The sequence below is a fragment of the Phoca vitulina genome, unplaced genomic scaffold (genome assembly GCF_004348235.1).
Source record: "Phoca vitulina isolate PV1807 unplaced genomic scaffold, GSC_HSeal_1.0 scaffold3, whole genome shotgun sequence".
NCBI lineage: Eukaryota > Metazoa > Chordata > Mammalia > Carnivora > Phocidae > Phoca > Phoca vitulina.
In genome coordinates this window covers 78,468,577-78,487,392 of record NW_022589706.1, presented here as the reverse complement: position 1 = coordinate 78,487,392, position 18,816 = coordinate 78,468,577, and the positions used below count along the sequence as shown (strand labels likewise).

General features: G+C 39.3%; 1 protein-coding gene across 1 annotated transcript in view; it reads left to right on the top strand.

Annotated features, from left to right (window-relative positions):
* The window catches only part of SLC39A8 (solute carrier family 39 member 8), a 70,994-nt gene extending 59,553 nt beyond the window's left edge, over positions 1 to 11,441 (top strand). Inside the window, exons 6-8 of the mRNA XM_032400902.1 lie at positions 6,927 to 7,134; positions 7,333 to 7,517; positions 9,782 to 11,441. Coding sequence (XP_032256793.1) covers positions 6,927 to 7,134; positions 7,333 to 7,517; positions 9,782 to 9,931 — 543 coding nt within the window. The 3' untranslated portion in view covers positions 9,932 to 11,441. The remainder of the gene's footprint in view (positions 1 to 6,926; positions 7,135 to 7,332; positions 7,518 to 9,781) is intronic.
* Positions 11,442 to 18,816: the final 7,375 nt, after the last annotated feature.

The following is an 18,816-nucleotide window of genomic DNA, read 5'->3' as shown; positions in this document are numbered from 1 at the left end:
GTTGGATGTATCTTTTGCAAGTATTTTCTCTCAGTCTGTGGCTTGTCATTCCATTCTGTGGCCATTGTCTTTGGCAGAGCAGAAGTTTTTAATTTTAATGAAGTTCAGGTTATCAATTATTTCTTTCATGTGTTGTGCTTTTGATGTATCTAAAAATTCATTGTCCTACTCAAGGTTATCTAGGTTTTCTCCTATGTTATTTTCAAGGAGTTTTATAGTTTTGCATTTGCATTTAGGTCTGTGATCCATTTTGAGTTAATTTTTGTGAAGGATGTAAGGTATCTAGATTTTTTGTTTGTTTGTGGATGTCCACTGGTTCCAGCCCCATTTGTTGAAAGACTATTTTTTCTCCATTGCTCGGCCTTTGCTCCTTTGTTAAAGATGAGTTGACCATATTTATGAGTCTATTTCTGGACTCTCTATTTTCTTGATCTATTTGTCTGTTCTTTCACCATTATCACACTCTCTTGATTATTATAGCTTTGTTGTAAGTCTAAGTCATGTAATGTGAGTCCTCCAACTTTCTTCCATTCCTTCAATGTTGTGTTGGCTATTCTAGGTATTTGCCTTTCCATATAAACTTTAGAAAGACAAATACCCACAAAATAACTTGCCAGGATTTTGATGGGGATTGCATTGAATCTATAGGTCACACTGGGAAGAACTAACATCTTGACAGTATTGATTCTTCCAATCCATAAACATAAAATATCTCTTCATCTATTTAGTTCTTCTTTGATTTCTTTTATTATAGTTTTGTGCTTTTCCTCATACAGACCTTGTACATATTTTGTTAGATTTATATCTATTCATTTTTAGGGGGGTGCCAATGTAAATGGTATTGTGATTTTAAATTCAAGTTCCACTTATTCATTGCTGGTATATAGGAAAGTAATTGACTTTTGTATATTAACCTTGTTGTACATCCTTGCTATAATTGCTTATTAGTTCTAGGAACTTTTTTTGTCAATTCTTTTGGATTTTCTATGTAAACAGTCATGTTATTTACCAACAAAGACAGTTTTATTTCTTTCTTCCCAACACGTATATGCTTTTTATTTCCTTTTCTTGTCTTATTGGATTAGCTAGGACCCAAGTAACTTTCTATAGGCACAAAGAGATTCAGGAGCCATTACTCAAACTCATGCCAATTTGATGCCAAGGCACATATCCTTCAGTCATTAAGCTAGCTTGCACTCAGTGCTCCTCTCCTTAAATCTCACCCCTTCCCCTTATCTGCAGCCTCTTAAAATGTCATTTTATTATTTTTATTTATATTACATTAATTTCTTTTTCATGGGCATAGAATTTATATATTTCTTTGCATATAATTTTCATCTTTTGTTGTTATTTATACTTCCTTTTACCATCTTCATTATGCTTTTTGGTGGGTTGCTCCTTTCCTTTTTGGTTTGGTTTTATTTTTATCAGAGTTCTTCCTCTGCAAAATTCTTTTACCAGGGGATTTAGAATTTGGAATTTAACTTTTACCTGGAATGGTTGTTGACATATAACAGACAATAAACCATTAGAACATTTTCATTAATCATGGTTCATTTTGCCTCCCCAAATGCCAAATGAGATCTGACTGTGCTCATGCTGGTCTTTGCAACCATTAACCCAACAAAAAAAGTTTAATTTTCACAGGACAATATATGCTCTTTTCAGTGCAGACAAAATCTGGCTGGCAGCCTGATTCTCCAGCTTTACCTTGTTTGCTGATGATAACTCCCGAATCATGACAGGTTCACTTTTCCCTCTTGCTATTTCTCATCCCATGTTTTGTTTTCTGAGTTTAAAATGATATATAATAAATGCAAAAAAAATCCAGAACACCCATAAGAGAAAAAAAGCCCTCAAGGATTATCCACAATACTGTGTCCCAAGGAGAACTGTGATTACCGATTTTGTAACTATCATTCCAAATATATTTGCACTTAGACCATCATGGAATTATGTAATAATATTTATTTTAACAAAATATTGTCCATGCTGAGATATACACACACACACACATATACACACACACATATTTTACCTCAACACTATGTTTTGGACACCTTTACATGTGGAAATATATAGGCATTCATTGTCTCTACTACTCTATAATATTTCACTGCACATGTAAGCCATATTTATATGATTCATATCTTACTAAAGGATAGCTAAGTCCTTTTTTCTTTCCTTATCTTCCTCTTCCTCCTCACCCTTCTTCTTGTTCTCTTCCACTTCTTCCTTTTTACTCTTTTTCTCCATCCTTCGTATCTTACTCTTCTATTTCTCTTCCTCCTTTCCCCCATCACACCATACCTCCTTCTCCTTATGTTCTTCCTTTTCTGCTCCTTATGCCCTCCTCCTCTTTTTGATCTTCCTCCTCTTTGCTTAAACATAACGATTCTGCATTAAGTCTACTGGATTTCTTAATTTTGATTTTCTTAGTACTTTGTTTTCCTTTTCCTTTTTACTTCTTCCCCTCTATACTTACATTGGGATTCTAGTCTCTCCTCTACTCTTACAACTTTGGTCCATGATATTCTTCCCCATCCCCCCATTCTGAGTAGTCTGGACCTTCGCTTTGACTTTTATTTCCATTAATAACTAAGATGAGAGATATTAATACTCTTGCTGATGATTACATGGTAATTCCTGTCAGAGCCAAGGTAGAACTCGGTTTTCCTGGGTTTCAGAACTAAGGTCTTTTCACTAGATTGAATTGCCTCATCATGGCTGAGGTTAGAAACAGCCTAAAAAAAATAGCCTAAAAAAATAGCCAAAGGGAAAAAAAAAAAAGAAAAAGAAACAGCCTCAAATGTACTATGCAAGTCACAGAAGCAAGCAAACGATGATAACAACAGCAAACAAAAATAAAGAAAAGGAGAGAGACGAATACTCACTAACTTAACTAGAGAGACTTAAATTTAGTGTTTTCTTTGCTCAGTGACTTAGTATCAGGTGAATTAAAAACAAGCTCTTCGTGGGGTACGTGCACCCCGATGTTTATAGCAGCAATGTCCACAATAGCCAAACTGTGGAAGGAGCCAAGATGTCCATCGACAGATGAATGGATAAAGAAGATGTGGTATATATATACAATGGAATATTATGCAGCCACCAAAAGGAATGAAATCTTGCCATTTGCAATGACGTGGATGGAACTGGAGAGTGTTATGCTGAGCGAAATAAGTCAATCAGAGAAAGACATGTATCATATGACCTCACTGATATGAGGAATTCTTAATCTCAGGAAACAAACTGAGGGTTGCTGGAGTGGTGGGGGGTGGGAGGGATGGGTTGGCTGGGTGATAGACATTGGGGAGGGTATGTGCTATGGTGAGCGCTGTGAATTGTGTAAGACTGATGAATCACAGACCTGTACCTCTGAAACAAATAATGCAATATATGTTAAGAAAAAAAAAAAAAGAAGATAGGAGGGCAAGAATGAAGGGGGGAAATCAGAGGGGGAGACGAACCATGAGAGATGATGGACTCTGAGAAACAAACTGAGGGTTCTAGAGGGGAGGGGGGTGAGAGGATGGGTTAGCCTGGTGATGGGTATTAAAGAGGGCACGTTCTACATGGAGCACTGGGTGTTATACGCAAACAATGAATCCTGGAACACTACATCAAAAACTAATGATGTAATGTATGGTGATTAACATAACAATAAAAAAGTAAAAAAAAAAAGTGATATAGCCAGTAAGCAACAGAGGCAGGACTTGACCGCAGATCAGAGTCCAAAAACATACTCATTCACTTATGTTATAAGGCAGTACTAAAAGTTGAAATCTAGTTCTGTTCTATCTTAGGTAAGAAACCTATCACCCCAGAACTGATTGGAACAAGAATATATACTCTAATTTGTGGAATTTTAAAGAAAAAAAAATGATACAAGCAGCTTTATAATGTAGGAACTCTACGGAAATACTTTCCCTAGCCCTCCTTTTACTCCTAAAGACAAAAACAGAAAAAAGAAATAAAACTTCATGATGGTTAAATTTCCAGGGAAAAAAAAAAAACAAGCTCTTCGTGAATATTTGCCTACTTATGTTTGTTCCAAAAGTATTAAAAATGCATGGCTGTTAACCGACCCAACAGTGTCATTTGACACATAAGCTTATAGAGCATAAGAAATACAGTCAATAATATCTGTACTTAGAGGTAAGAGAATCATGCCTGATATATTAATTTAATTTCTTTTTCAGAATTAAAGGAGTTTGTGTACAGATTCTGTACATAATATTAGGTAGTCAAGATTTGGTCTTTTAATCTTTTCCCTAAATCCTCACAAGTAAATAAAGACATTATAAATATTTGATTAGGTAAACCAAATTGGAAGATGAAAACAATTGGTCTTATTAAGTGTCTCTTGGCAGTAAGTTTTTGCAAAGCCAAGGTCTCTTCCTCTGTGGCTTTTCTCATGATGACTTTTGTTTCTTCTTTGGCAGTTATTGCTTCCTGCTCTGGGGCATTTCTTACCCAAGTCACCCATATGACCTGTACTAAATCATGATTGTTTATTATGTTGTCCATTTATGATGTATCAATTGTTAAATTAATTAAATAAGGAGGCCATTAAACTGGGGTGGCTCTAATCCTTGGCAGCCTACATAAACAAATCATAATCTAAGCCTGTAAATGTCTCAAGGTTATGAAATTGAAACCTAAAGACAATTGGTCACAAAAAGCCAACTGGGTGTTAAGTTATAGCCGATCAATAGTTTTCTTGCTTTGCTTCTGCCTTGTCTCTGTAAAAGTCTCTCCCTGAGCTCCTGTCGATGGAGTGCCCCTAACCACATCCGGTTTGACACTGCCCAATTTGAATCACTTTTTTTCAAATAAACTCTTAAAGTTTTAAATTTACCTCAGTCTATCTTTTAACACTGTAAAGTAAAAAGACCACATTTGAAGAGCAGATGGAATTCTTTTTATGCTGCTGAGATTTACCTTTAAAATGAAAGGAGATTGAACACTTACTCCGGCATTGCTTCAAGTGTTTAGAAGAGTTTTTTTTGAGAGAAAGGGGGTATTCTCCTTGTGAATTGCCTTCAGAGCCAATTTCGAACAAGAAGTGTCCACCCACCCCCATAAATCTGGAGTAGTAAAACAGTTACTAAAAATAGTCCACTTATTGCTTTTGTATCCCTTGGTAAGCTCACCAACATTTCTGTGTTTCAGTTTCTTCAACTCTAGAATGATGATAATAGTAGACCTTAATTTACAGAATTGTTTGAAAGGAATTAAATATCTTAAGTACTTAGAGCAGTGCCTGGCACGTGATACATGCTATTTGCCTTTGCGGTGTCTCCTCCTCCTACTATTACAGCTACCGCTACTTCTACAACCACGGCTACCACGAGTAACAGTCCTCCCTCCTTCCGTGTTAATTGAAGAATTTAGTGGCTCCAAGTGACTTTTGGCTGTGTCTACACACAAAAACATCCCCCAAAGATGAAGATTTGCTGCTAATGACACAATGAAAAGGTGTATTGCAAGACCTAGTCAGTTCTGAAAGAGCAGTCCCCAAAGTGTTTTGAGCAATGAAGCGACATTGGAATAAACCTAAAACCTCTCAGATGATGGCTTGGAAGGCAGCCCTTCTCATCCGGATGTATACTGAACAATTTTTAAATAGTCAGTCATATTCTTTACATCTTGTTTCTCCAATATAAATACACTTCTTGAAGACACAAGTTGTATTTTCCACTTCTGAGCACTCCCCATAGCATTCAGCACACTGTTTTACAAATTGCAGATGCTCAATAAATATGTTGATTAACTGTTGAGGTAGAGTTGAGGGGAGGAGAATTAGGAATAAAATGTTCTCCAGTTAATTGCAAATTGCTTCCCTACTTAAAAATAAATTTGCATTTTATTATCTTTTTCTCCAGTTTCTGGAAAATGCTTTAGTTGGCGTTTGGTATTTGATTTTATACAATTTTGTAAATTTCATGGAAATCTAAATTCTTACAAAGGTTTTGTTGTAGGATTTTCTGTTTTTATTATTGTTGCAAAATGGAAAGAGGTGTTAGTGCAAAGGCAAGCCTGTTCCATCACATTTCATGAAATGTGTTAAGAGAATCATTGAAATTTAGAGCTGATAGGAAACATGTTACAGCTTAATCACCCAACACGCTACTTTGGAACACAATGGAAACTTAATAAGTCATTGAAAAATGTATCATTTAGTACATTATCTTCATTTCACAATTGAAGAAACTGAGGCCCAGATTACCTGCTCAGATAACATAGGAGGGATTACAGTAAATGTTCTTTGATGTCATTGTGCTTTAAATATGGATTTCACATGTACATTGTAACATGGAAAAAGACTTTAAATTTAGTGTTTGAAAAACTTCCTTTATTTTAAAGTATGCAAATGAATCGAATTCTTAGGTTAGTATCTGTTACATTTTAGGAAGGCAATAGTAAGAATTGTTTATACAAATCAAAAGGATTTTTTTTAAGGGGAACCCAGAGTAAAATGTCTTTTAAGTGGCTTGTTCAAGGCCTGTCAACCTATTCATTTCCTTTTTCCCTACCATAAGTTTTTGTTGTCATTTTGTTGTTATTGTAAGTGATTAGGAGTTCTTAACCACTATGAAAGACTCTCTGTGGGAACCACGTGTCTTTCTGAATACATAACACATCTCTTACTTCTGTGTATCTCTGAGACTTTCAAGAAATGTTGGTTATTGGGGCACCTGGGTGGCTCAGTGGGTTGGGTGTGGACTCTTGATTTCTGCTCAGGTAGTGATTTCGTGGTAGTGAGATCGAGCCCCCACGTCAGGCTCGGGCTTGGAGGCTCTTTGGGATTCTCGCTCTCTGCCCCTTCCCCCCAGCTCCTGCAAACGTACTCTTTCTCAGTCTCTCTCTAAGAAAAAAAATATATTGGTTATTTTGTTGGTTCATTTTCTGTTATTTTACAGGATGGCAAAACGGAGTCAAGTTCGTGTACCTGTTTGAAGGGACCCAAACTGTCAAAAATAGGAACAATCGCCTGGATGATAACGCTCAGTGACGCCCTCCACAATTTCATAGATGGCCTGGCGATTGGGGCTTCCTGCACCTTGTCCCTTCTTCAGGGCCTCAGTACTTCTATAGCAATTCTGTGTGAAGAGTTTCCTCATGAGTTAGGTAAGAGGCTCTGTTCATACTGTGAAAGTCAGTCACTTCTTGGTTTCGGTGGGTGAGACCTTTTAGGCGACACACTCTTAAAAATCCCACTGATACATCAAAATGAAGGAACCCTGGTTGGACATCGATGCGTATCTTTTCTCATCCCAAAAGAGCCCAAACTATTCACTTGATGTTTTCTTTTTCTTCTTCTTCTAGGAGACTTCGTGATCCTACTCAGCGCAGGAATGAGCACTCGGCAAGCCTTGTTATTCAATTTCCTTTCGGCGTGTTCCTGCTATGTCGGGCTAGCTTTTGGCATTTTGGTGGGCAACAATTTTGCTCCAAATATTATATTTGCCCTTGCTGGAGGCATGTTCCTCTATATTTCTCTGGCAGATATGGTAAGAAATTTTAAAATTTTGTTTTAATTTAAAATTTAGAATTAAACATCTGGGTTATGAGTTGACTAAGGGTAACCTTCCGCTTTCCACAGTGTGGAAGTTCTGTTGTAATTTAAAACATTCTGGCTCAACAGATAACTCTTTTATATTAGTAGTAATTTGAAAGTGATTCTCACTGATCTTTCGATCTATGATCTTATTGGTAGAAAAAGAAATGATTTTCTTCTGCTGAAGTAGAGATATTTCCCCAGGTTTTTTGCCTTGTGGGAGGTAAACCTTGTTCTCTATTGTAGTATGTCCCCACGGGACCTTTCCCCCCTCTTTTGTGAGGATGTCACATTTAGAAGGGAATAACTTGTTAGAGTAAATAGCATTTTGTGATTTCAAAGTTCTAAACAGTGGCAGCCTTTTGGGTTGAACTAAATCTGGTAAATTGAAATAGGACAACATTGACTTGGGTCAGTATATATTTTTATCTGTGTATGTCCGGGCTGTGTCTACATCTTTATGTCTTTTATGTGTGTGTGTGAGAGAGAGAATATCAATGGTCCTGTGCCCTGTGCATTTTCAAATGAATCATAGACAGCTTTCTAGAAAATGAAAATATGCTCCATATATGCAAATCAAGGAACATTTCCTTTGCATTTGGAACTGAATATGTATTACATACATAATTTAATAATTTAGCTTCCTTCATCTGCATTCTTAGCTCCAAATGATAACTGTCTAGCTCTGTTCCTTGCTCTTTGCAGGCCCTTATCAGAGCAAGCATTTCATCTCTTGGAACTGTCACTGCATTTATATTTTTCTTCACAGAATTAATGTCTCATACTGTATCTATGCTAGGGCATCACTTCTTTCTTGGTTATAAGAATGGAATCTATTAGAATTGTTCAGTTTAAGGAAATAATCCTAATAAATGATGCCATATGCCCTTATAGCAGTTTTGCTTTTTTCAGAATAGTTTCACAACTTTCACTCACTTGATCCTGGTAACAACTTTCTTAAATCAGGCACATGGATTGATGGGATTCTGGAGACCTCTTGGATGCTTTGGTACAATGTGCCATTGTATAGATAGCAAATGGTTTTGGAATATGTTTTTAAAAGCCGGCATTTACAGATCTTATGGAGCCTTTTCAGTAGAGTTTATTTGCTGAGTGAGGGTAGATTTTAAGTACAGAACTTAGAGTTTTATTTGCTTTTACTGTAATGTGATTGTTATAGCCTTCAATCCTAAAAGAGCACATGATTTATTTAAAAACCTTAAGATTTTGGGGCGCCTGGGTGGCTCAGTCATTGGGCGTGTGCCTTCGGCTCAGGTCATGATCCCAGGATCCTGGGATCGAGCCCCGCGTTGGGCTCCCTGCTCAGCGGGAAGCCTGCTTCTCCCTCTTCCACTCCCCCTGCTTGTGTTCCTTCTCTCTCTGTGTCTCTGTCTGTCAAATAAATAAATAAAATCTTTAAAAAAAATAAAATAAAAACCTTAAGATTTTGTGAGGGGTAGAGCAAGCAGAAGGAATTAAATGCATAGTGATTTCTAAAAATTTACTTAATCAGCTACTATTGATTGATATTTCTGTGCCTGGCCTGGAATTTGTAAGGCACTGGGGACACTGGGGTGAGGAAAGGAGGCACAGGCCCTGCATCTGTGGGGCATTCTGTCTTTAAAGAGAGGAAACTGGAAATTCAATGAACAAAATCACACTCCATGACTAAATAATTAAAAGTAAAAAAATCTGTGAGCTAAGAGGAAAAGCAATCTCTGCGGTGAGAGATGATGTTAGGGGAATCTAATATAAGTTAGGAGGGGCTAAGGGAAGCCTTGCTAGAAAGTGTGATTTAAGCTGAAACCTCAAGGGTATAACTCATTGAAAAATTGGAGGGGGAGGAGTTCAGATAGCAGTTTGGCTGGGTGTGAAGATTTTGATGGGGGAAAGGGTGGATCTAGTTGAGGTCCTGAAAGAATGGTGTGGATGGAGCATAGAGAGTGAGGGGGAGAGAGAGAGACAGAGAGACAAATAGGAGGCAGAAAATGAGGTAAATCCCATTCCACTGATTCACTCACTTGGGGAACACTATTTCCATACTTCTATTCCTGTTGGTGTCTGATAGGGCTAGATATCCCTTTAATGCTATCTATACTAAAACATTTACACATCCAAATTAAATCCTCACCCCCACCCCTCACAGAAATCTCTAGGCGACTGTTTTACATTTTACCACCAGATGGCAATAGTTATCTAACAATGTCTCTCTCTTAGTTTCCAGAGATGAACGATATGCTGAGAGAAAAGATAACTGGAAGAAAAACCGATTTTACTTACTTCATGATTCAGAATGCTGGAATGTTAACTGGATTCACAGCCATTCTGCTCATTACTTTGTATGCAGGAGAAATCGAATTGGAGTAATGGGAAATGAAAGATGGTGTTATTAATGAAGGCATTTAATAAATAAAAACATCTCCAAAGGGATATCTAAGCTGATCCTATTTAGTTCAAAGATAATCTTGTTTTCAACTGTAGGTCAAGAAAACTGATTATTGGTTTCAGATCTGTTAAATAGGCCATTATCTGTTGTGAAAAATGCTTCAAAGGGTTTTCGGTTCCCGTCCGAAAAGGCTGGTACACGCGATCTTTGGTCAATACCCACTTCTTCCTCTTTCATGCATTCTATGACCACTTAGACACCCAGACCCAGAGAAGAATACGAGCTAGGTAGTATAAGCCTTTAAACCTCCGTGGCAGGCTCAAAAGCTCACGCGGTTTCAGAGTGGTTTTCTTTCAGTTAATTTGTTCCAGTGATTTCACGACAAGTACATTTAAATGTGGAAGAGGATTGACATGTATACAACACAGATAGAAATGATTGCAAGGCCTTAATGAGCCAGGAAAGAAAGATTGCTCACAGCTTCTGTTCTGTTTTATGTACCCGTTAGGGACTCGTAGGATTGTTTTAAAAACCATCCTAAAAAAATGTGAATTATGATACCAGTAAAGTTTTGTTAGCCCTACTAAGTTCAGACTTTATCTCACATCTTATCGCTAAGTGAAAGCTCTGCCAGATCCCACACAAATCCAGAATTAATTTTTTTAAATGACTTAGGTTGCAATCGCACCAAGGCACACGGCAGAAAGTGTGAGGCTGGGGCTGCTCGGCTTCAGGATACCGTGCATTTTTGCTTTGTGTAGGGAAAGACTATGTCGGTTTATAGAAAGAAACTGAATGTAATTTTAAGCAATTTACTTTTAAAAATAAACACAATTATTTAGCAGAGGATATTTTAAATAAATGCAAAATAACAGGCAGACCACTGTATGGTAAGGACTGATTAACTAGAAAACACATTCCTTAATGGATAATTGAGAGCGATCAGTAAAGACTTCTGTGTTCAGTCTACATTTTTTCTATATGGCATACCTTGAGGAAAACTTCCACACACCATGGTTATTTTTGTACCTCTTTTAGGTGATAGGGCCTATTTGCTCCCTTAGCAGCTATAGAAAGCTGGTCTGCAGTTGAACATCCTGACCCCAATTCACACTCCCCCGGCACTTCAGGGGAGATGATTGACAGTGAGGAAAGTGATGGGTAAAAGCCAACAATGACCTCAGGAATCACATGTTCCCACAGGCCATACGGTGATGTCACACAGCAACAATGCAGATTAGATCAACGTTTAACACGTCTGTTAATGCAGAATTCACTTTATGACTGACAATTTAAAAAATTCTTGTTTGACCAAATAGTAAACACCTTTGAAGCCATGCACTGTGTCCTTCGTTATTCATTTTAATATGTATCCTTTTGAGTGACTTCCAGGTACCTGGCATTATGGGAAGAGAGATAAATAGGAAATTGGTGATGTGTTTATTGCAAATATAACAAATATTATTTGTTATTCAGCAAATAAATACTGTAAAGATTAAACATAGAATCTATTTTTATCATTTAATCTGTTTACATTCAGTCTTAAGAAATAATCTTTACCTTTTTAAAGCACAGATTGTATGTCTGGGTTAAGAAGCTATTTACAACATGATATTAAAACAAGATAGTTTAAATGAACTGTCATTTGGTGTAGATCATTGTGTATGTGGGCTACCAGGGTGCTTTATATGACTTCCTCCACCTGTTGATCTTTTGACCGTTCTCCTCAACTATGAGGAGAGCAGAGGCAATAGGACACGGAGGCCCAAAAAGCAAAAAGAAAATTACTACGTATTGGAGGTTATGGTTGCAGGTAGAAAGTAGGATATGGAAAGCCATGATTGCACTTAAATTACCCTAGATAACAATTCAGAAAACTGGTTAACATATCTTATACTGAGGCATTCGTTATGCCAGTTGAAGGTTCTATAATTTGCAAACTTTAAAGATGCTACTATGACACATCAAAAATGATTTCAACGCATTATATTTGGGGTTATGTCCTTCTACTTTTGCATTATTGAACTTTAAAAAAATGCCTACTACTAGCTGGCATTTTTTTTTTTTTTTTTTTTGAGTACTGAATCAGACCCTGTCTGACCCAGGCTACCACAGACTGGGGGGCTTGTAAACAACAGGGATTTATTTCTCACCGTTCTGGAGGCTGGAAGTCCAAGATCAAGGCACTGGCAGATCTGGTGTCTGGTTCATAGATACCACCTTTTTTGCTGTGTCATCACGCAGGGGAAGGGGAAGGGAGCTCTCTGGAGCCTCTTTTAAGAGCATTAATCCCATTCGTGTGGGCTCCACCCTAAGGACTTAAGCCCCTCTCAGAGCCCTCCCCCCCCAGTATCATCATCTTTGGGGGGTTAGGATTTCAATATATAAATATTTGGGGGATGTAGCTGACCCCTATTACCATGCTGACATGGAGAAACAACCCATCCGAAGAACCTGAGGCTCACAGCATGTTATTCTCATGCTCACAGGTCTGCAGACGAGGTTCAGCTGATCCAGCCCGGAAGTGGGTGGCCCCACTTCCGGCTGGGGGTCATCTAGGTTGGGCCACTGTAGTAGGAAGTGACGCCGTCATGTGGCAAAGGGCAGAGGCGTGCAGTTCTAGTATAGGAGGAGAGTGGAGAAGTTCAAATGGTTTCAGTTTACCTTTAGTCTCCAGAGACTATTATTTTTACCTAGTAGAAAAATAGCTCATATCAATAATAATTCACCCACAGCTTCCAGAATTAACTTCGTTTCAACTCTAACATTATCCTTATTCCTTTCATAAGAATATGATTTTCTGTCCTTTACCAGCATGTTAGTGTGTGTAAATGTGTGGGTGCAACATTGCTCTACCCTACGTCAGGATAATTTGTTGTTCTTCAGTCTGTGAGTCTAACCCTGCCACGTCCATTTCTGCGGCAGTTACCTAGCATGGCCAACACGGGAGTCCAGGTGTCTAGCAGTTTCTGACTGGCATTTTGTAATGATCTTGAGATGCTTGGTAAACTCTGCCACGTCTACAAGGCTTTCACCGGAGCTCAATTTTTTTTAAAAAATGAATTAATTGAGAAGAACCAAAACAGCACTAGGGGTTTAGCAGATACTTAGCGTAGGTGTCTTCCCAGAGCTAATGGCTGATGGCCTGTGCCAGGGGACGAACCACCAGTCTGCTGTCCCTGCTCTGACTGCCATTGACTTCCTTTGGGGCTCGCTTTGGTTTTTATCCGGGGGCTACCATGATTTCCAGACTCTCTCTGTGTTTCCTTAAGGTCCATTAGAGGACAAGAGGTTCTTAACCCTGCAATAAATAAATTCCCTCACCCCGATGTTGTTACAGCTGCTTTCTCACCGACACTTTGCCTTCTCCCCGCTGCGGGTTGCAATAGCTGAGCGAGATTGCATTTCCCTTAGCAGCCTTTCTGTGCTGACAGTGCACAAGGCATTCCCCTGCGGCCATTTAACTTCCTGTGTTGGAGGCTCCCAACTTCCGTAGGTCTCATAAGCAGGGACTTTACTAGGAAGAATTCAGGTAGGCTAGGGGAGCAGGATGAACTAAAAACTCTGAAGACCTGTTCCATTAATTCTTAAGATGGGCATTTCCCCCCTGTTTTAACATTTCCAAATGACATACTGCTATTGTTGGCAACCAGGTGGCATTGTTGAGATACTTAAAGTTAAGTGAAAATGAAAGTCATCTGCTGGGATCTGGTAAGGCCAAGAAAATGCCAGTATCACTGTGTTTAGGATTTGGTGGTATATAATAATAGGCGCCTAAACATGTTAGGTTTACTTTCCTTCCTACAAAAGAATGTGGAAGAAGCAATACAGGGCTGACATGGCAGTTCCTGGTCATTGGGGATCCAATCTGTCTTCTGTGGCTTCTGACTTAAGAAGACTTCATGTTGTAGGATATTTGCTAGAGAAATCCAGTCTTGAAGTCTAATTCCACATAGAAGGGGGGGATGGGTAGAAAACAAAAAATTCACATCCAGCTCTTTATCCCCCATAAAGGAGCCTCCTCAGAAAGAACATACAACAACCTCTACTTATATTCGCTGGTCAGAATGAGTCATATGGCCACACTAACTTGAAGGAGAAGCTGAGAAATGTAGCTTCTAGTTGGATACACTACCATCAATAAAATCAGGGTTCTGTTACTAAGAAGAAGCAAAGAATGGGTATTGGGTAGACTAGTGGCCTTCTCAGGTATAGACAGGCTTGTGTCTGGTTCACTCGGGGAACTTATTATTCTAGATGGTTCTGACACAGCCAGTTCAGGAAACTGCTTCTTTTAGGGATTCTCATGATTTCTTTCAGATTAATTCCTAAAATGTCACCTTGACCATTTTAACTATACTGGCCCACCTGACAAGTCTTACCTCCAAAAAGTATTGTTCATACACATTGGTACTTCCCTTTATAGTTCCTCTGTCTCGGTCTCTTGTGAGTACTACTTATTTGATGTAAAGATATAAAATTATGAATTGCAGGCGAAGTCTCTTAGGAAGAATTCAAGTCAGAAATGCCTCCCTCCCTCAAAAAAGCTGAAGTAGTGTATAAAACCTGTCTCGTTCTGTATTTTGGGGCAGGCTCCACAGCAGGCCCTGCAGAATCCTTAGTAGGAGCTTGCTGCAGTCAGGATGGACAGGGTGGACTGGTGTCTGACTCCCCCCCACAGGAAACAGAGAGGCTGAGCGTTTGCTGGTGAGTGGCTTTGGAGGTCAAGTGGGAGAGATACTGCTGCATTCGGCTAGACTTTCAGTCCTAGAGTTTTTAGACAAAGGATACATGAATATTTCCTTGGCCTGATATGAGCCATGCAGTAGGCAAGAGATCTATCTGGTCTGGAACAATTTCAAGTCATGTGTAAGAGGGATATCATCCTGAGGACAGAGAAGGTGAGTACTGGGTGGATTTCCAGCAAACCACGGACTTAGTCAGGTGGGACAAGTGGAGAACTATGATACATCTTTGGGGAGGAGCCCCTCTGAAGAATCCTAAAGTGCCAGTAAGAGAATGGGTAGCCTTAAGTACCTATCAATCCGGATGGCATGAAGCCACACTTTGTACCCATCAAATAAGAACTTTCTATGCCTCTTTTTCTCTTCTCCATCCAAGCACTTAACTCTGGAGGGGCCGGAAGAAACAGTTAGCAAACACGGGGAGTAAGAGAGACAAAAGACAAGGATTTCTTCCCATGTGTCTTGTTTTTGAATAAAGATGGAAGTACTGATTGGAATATTGGACTGGATACTTTCCATAATTGACCTGAGACTATGTGATTGTAGGACCTGATATCCCCCCAAGTCCTGTGTCAGAACAGTCATTTTGCTAGCCCCAGTTTTGCCTCAGGCAGGTGAGCAATAAAATCAAAGTTGTTTTTGGTTCGCCCTGTGAGAACTGCTTGTCAGTATGACTATATATGCACTCTAAAAATTAGTACTCACAGCAACCCTGGGAAATGGGTTCTATTTTTAATAGCAGGCCAGGCTGGAGCTGAGAGCTGGCAGAGGGACGTGATGTATGGTTGGGTGTATGGTTGGGGTAGAGCATGACTGAAGTCCTCCCATCCGCCCTGCGGACCCCATGCAGCAGCTGCCAACAGCAGGAGAATCCCTTCCTCCTGCAGTATCCCCCAGCGCCTTCTCCTGAGAAAGCTCAGCATGGCGCTCACGCTATAGGAGAGGTGTGTAAAGGAATTCTATCCGTCAGAGTGGAGCATGTACTGAAGGGTGAATCTGGAGCTGAGGGGTCATAAGTTGGTAAGTGGCACAAGGAGTATGACCAAGACGCCATTATTCTGTGATGATGGAACTTTGTGCATTTGCTATGTTGGGAACATAAACTTTTCAGTTGTACAGAGAGGAGATCCACTCTCCACACTTCCATATCCTGCTGTTCGTCCCAGATGACTGACTTGTATGGCCATCAAAGGGCTTAGTCCATGGGGAACTTAAATAGGAGATTGGAGGGAGAGAGGAGCATGAGGATAGGATACCAATTTCCTTGACTATCTTCCCACTGGGTTCCCTTGGGTTGTTTGTGTTGCGTAACAGAGCGGCAGCTCCTCTCTAGAAAGCCTTCTCCAGAGCAGAGCTTCTTACATTATCCAAATTCCAGTTTGTCACAGGTTGGTACTTTTGTAAATAGAATGCAAAGGAATTGCCAGAAAAATGAAGTAAAATTTAATATAAAGACATAGATAATCCACACCATTTTTATTTTTAGATACAAGAGACACACAATCATTCTATCAAATTGCTATCGAAATTTGTAAATGCTTACCCTCAGTTTCTGTACCTACCTCATCTAACAGCTACTGGGCCAGCACCAGTCTGTGGATTTCTCTCCTTTGCTTCTGGCGAGCACTCTCCCGGTCCCCTTGGCCTAGGGGTGGTAACAGCGGGGATAGGGTTGCTGGAAGCCCCAGGTTCACAGAGCAGGCTGCTGGGTCCCTAGGTCCCACTTGGATGTTTGCAATGAAACCCTTTGTAAATAAATGAACCCTCCCTCACCTTAGCCTAGGTTCAGTGGGCTCTTTGTTTCTTGTGATTAGGAATGATCAGCAGGAAATGTCTTAGCCTGGAAGAGGAGGTGTCTCTGTGAATTAGAGGGGAGAGAGTAAGACACTAAAGTGGGTAAAATAGTAGTAGAGTTAGTACAATTGGAAAGCAAACTGAAAATTTGTAGGGGTTTAAGATGATTAGAAGGCATGCATTAAGTGTTCTTAGGTTAACAGGGCGGGATTGGCTTAGATTAATTTGTCTGACTGACTATTCAAACAGAGAATCTCTAGGATGTTTTGAGAGATAAGCTATGGAGTGGACTTATCACACTTCTGGCAGATAAATATCTTTTGAATAGATAAGAAATCCCAGCACCTGTGTGGCAACGCTTCTTAAATGTAAGCATCACTTCTTTGTAAACAAAGACTGATTTCTAGGTAGGGAAGAGTGAGTATGTTTCTGTAAATACTTATCGAGTAAGCAGTTTGTGTCTTATGAGAATCTTTCCCACGTATTATATTCTTTCAAATGCACTATGAATTATTATGAGGCAAATCTGAGTGAGAAAACCAGACAATCCAGCATATAACCAGGGAGCTGAGAGGCTCCTCCTATTTGCTGCAGACACCTATAAATAGATAATGGGATTCATTATGTTTGTTAGCCTTAATGTTGTTATTCTTGTAATTAAGCGAGGGATTATCAATGAACTTGGAAACACTGATTTTAGAAATCTTAGAAACTGTTGGGAAGGTACTTCCTCTGCATCTTTCACCTTTCTCCACTTTTGCCTTTTGTCTTCCAATAGGGAAATCTTTTAATTTGCCAAGACGAAACCTCAGAATTCTGTGTGCGCACTTTATAGATGCACGTGAGAATAATCAACTGCACCGTGGTAGCGATCTCTTGCTGTTTTAAGGTGAAGGAAGTTTAAGACATTCTAGAATAGTGAACATTCGGGGTAATATTGTGTAAGGTAGGGTTTGGGTTGCCCCAGAGTCTTGCAGTGGCAAAACTGGTGAAAGTGATATTAAGGTCACTGCCGACACGGTTGGAGCGATGGACTTCTGTTGATCTTGACTTCAGCTCTTGTTCTTGTCACAGCTTCCGTCTTCCTCTTGGAAATTGTTGCTGCCATCCCCAGGGGCTCTGGAGGGCCCGTCAACCACCGCACCTACCCCGCCCCTGTGCCACGAGCTGGATAGCCTGCCCAGGCGGGGCCAGTCATAACGTCTCCATACAACTTGGTCTATTTCTAATTTTTCAGCAAGTCCTTCAGTTTTGTGAAGGACTTACTCTAATGTCTCCATATGTTCTTTTTTTCATTCACTTCAGGTAATTTGATTTGAGTTCCTCTTACTTGCAATAAAAACTTTCAAAGGAATACAGCGGTTAATATTGAGTTATTCATTTCAAGCACAATTTCTAGCTTTTCTAGCTCTTGAATTCAGCACACGCTGAGCACTTTCTGGACCTTCCATTGTCAAGGTGCGAGGTGGACTTCCTATTTGGGGCAGCTGGTAGCAAAATCTTCATTATGTTCCACTGGCATTGAACCCAAGTCTTTCAAAACATGCAGATAATATCGAATTTATTTTTATTTCACTTTGGAATATAGAAACATTTGTGGGTATTTTAATTTTTGTGTTTAGCTCTGTTAGTGTATCAAAAGTTTCTCAGTAGTGACTGAAACTCTTTGGGACCAAGGCGGCCTCCGTCTGTAATCTAAAGATGCTGAGGTTCAGAACAGATAATGGTGCTGAAATCACATTCTATGTATAGAACTGTGATTTTTAATAGCAGGAGCAGCATAGCAGAGGGAGTAACTTACGTGCCTTGACAAGCCATGCAAAATCAGACTTTTTAGGTAACTCCAAGCAAGATGTTTTATGTAGGATATGAATCTAGGCCATACTTCATACACCATGTGTTCACAGGAAAATGCAGTTTCTTAGCAACCATCACCTGGTTGACAAGTTATCACTTGATTTTTAGAGACACTTGGCTTTTTTAAGCACATGCCTCGCAATACTTACACCTAATATCCAGGATAGTATTGGAATAATTACATTTCACTTTCTTCCAAATGCTACTTTAGAAACTAACCATTCCAACTTTATCTCTTTTTTTTTTTTTAAAGGTAAACTACTGCAGGGAGGTAGAAAAAAAATCTGAGCATGTTCTCCTGTGAATGAATGAATTCATTCAATTTGTTCAATAAAGCATATATTTGATGTCTACTGATGCCAGGCCCAGAGGATACAAGATGAATCAGAGCTCATGTCTGGTCTCAGGAGGATCGTGGGGATATAGTCATGTTAAAAACCACTGGTACCACTATTCAAGGTATTATGAGA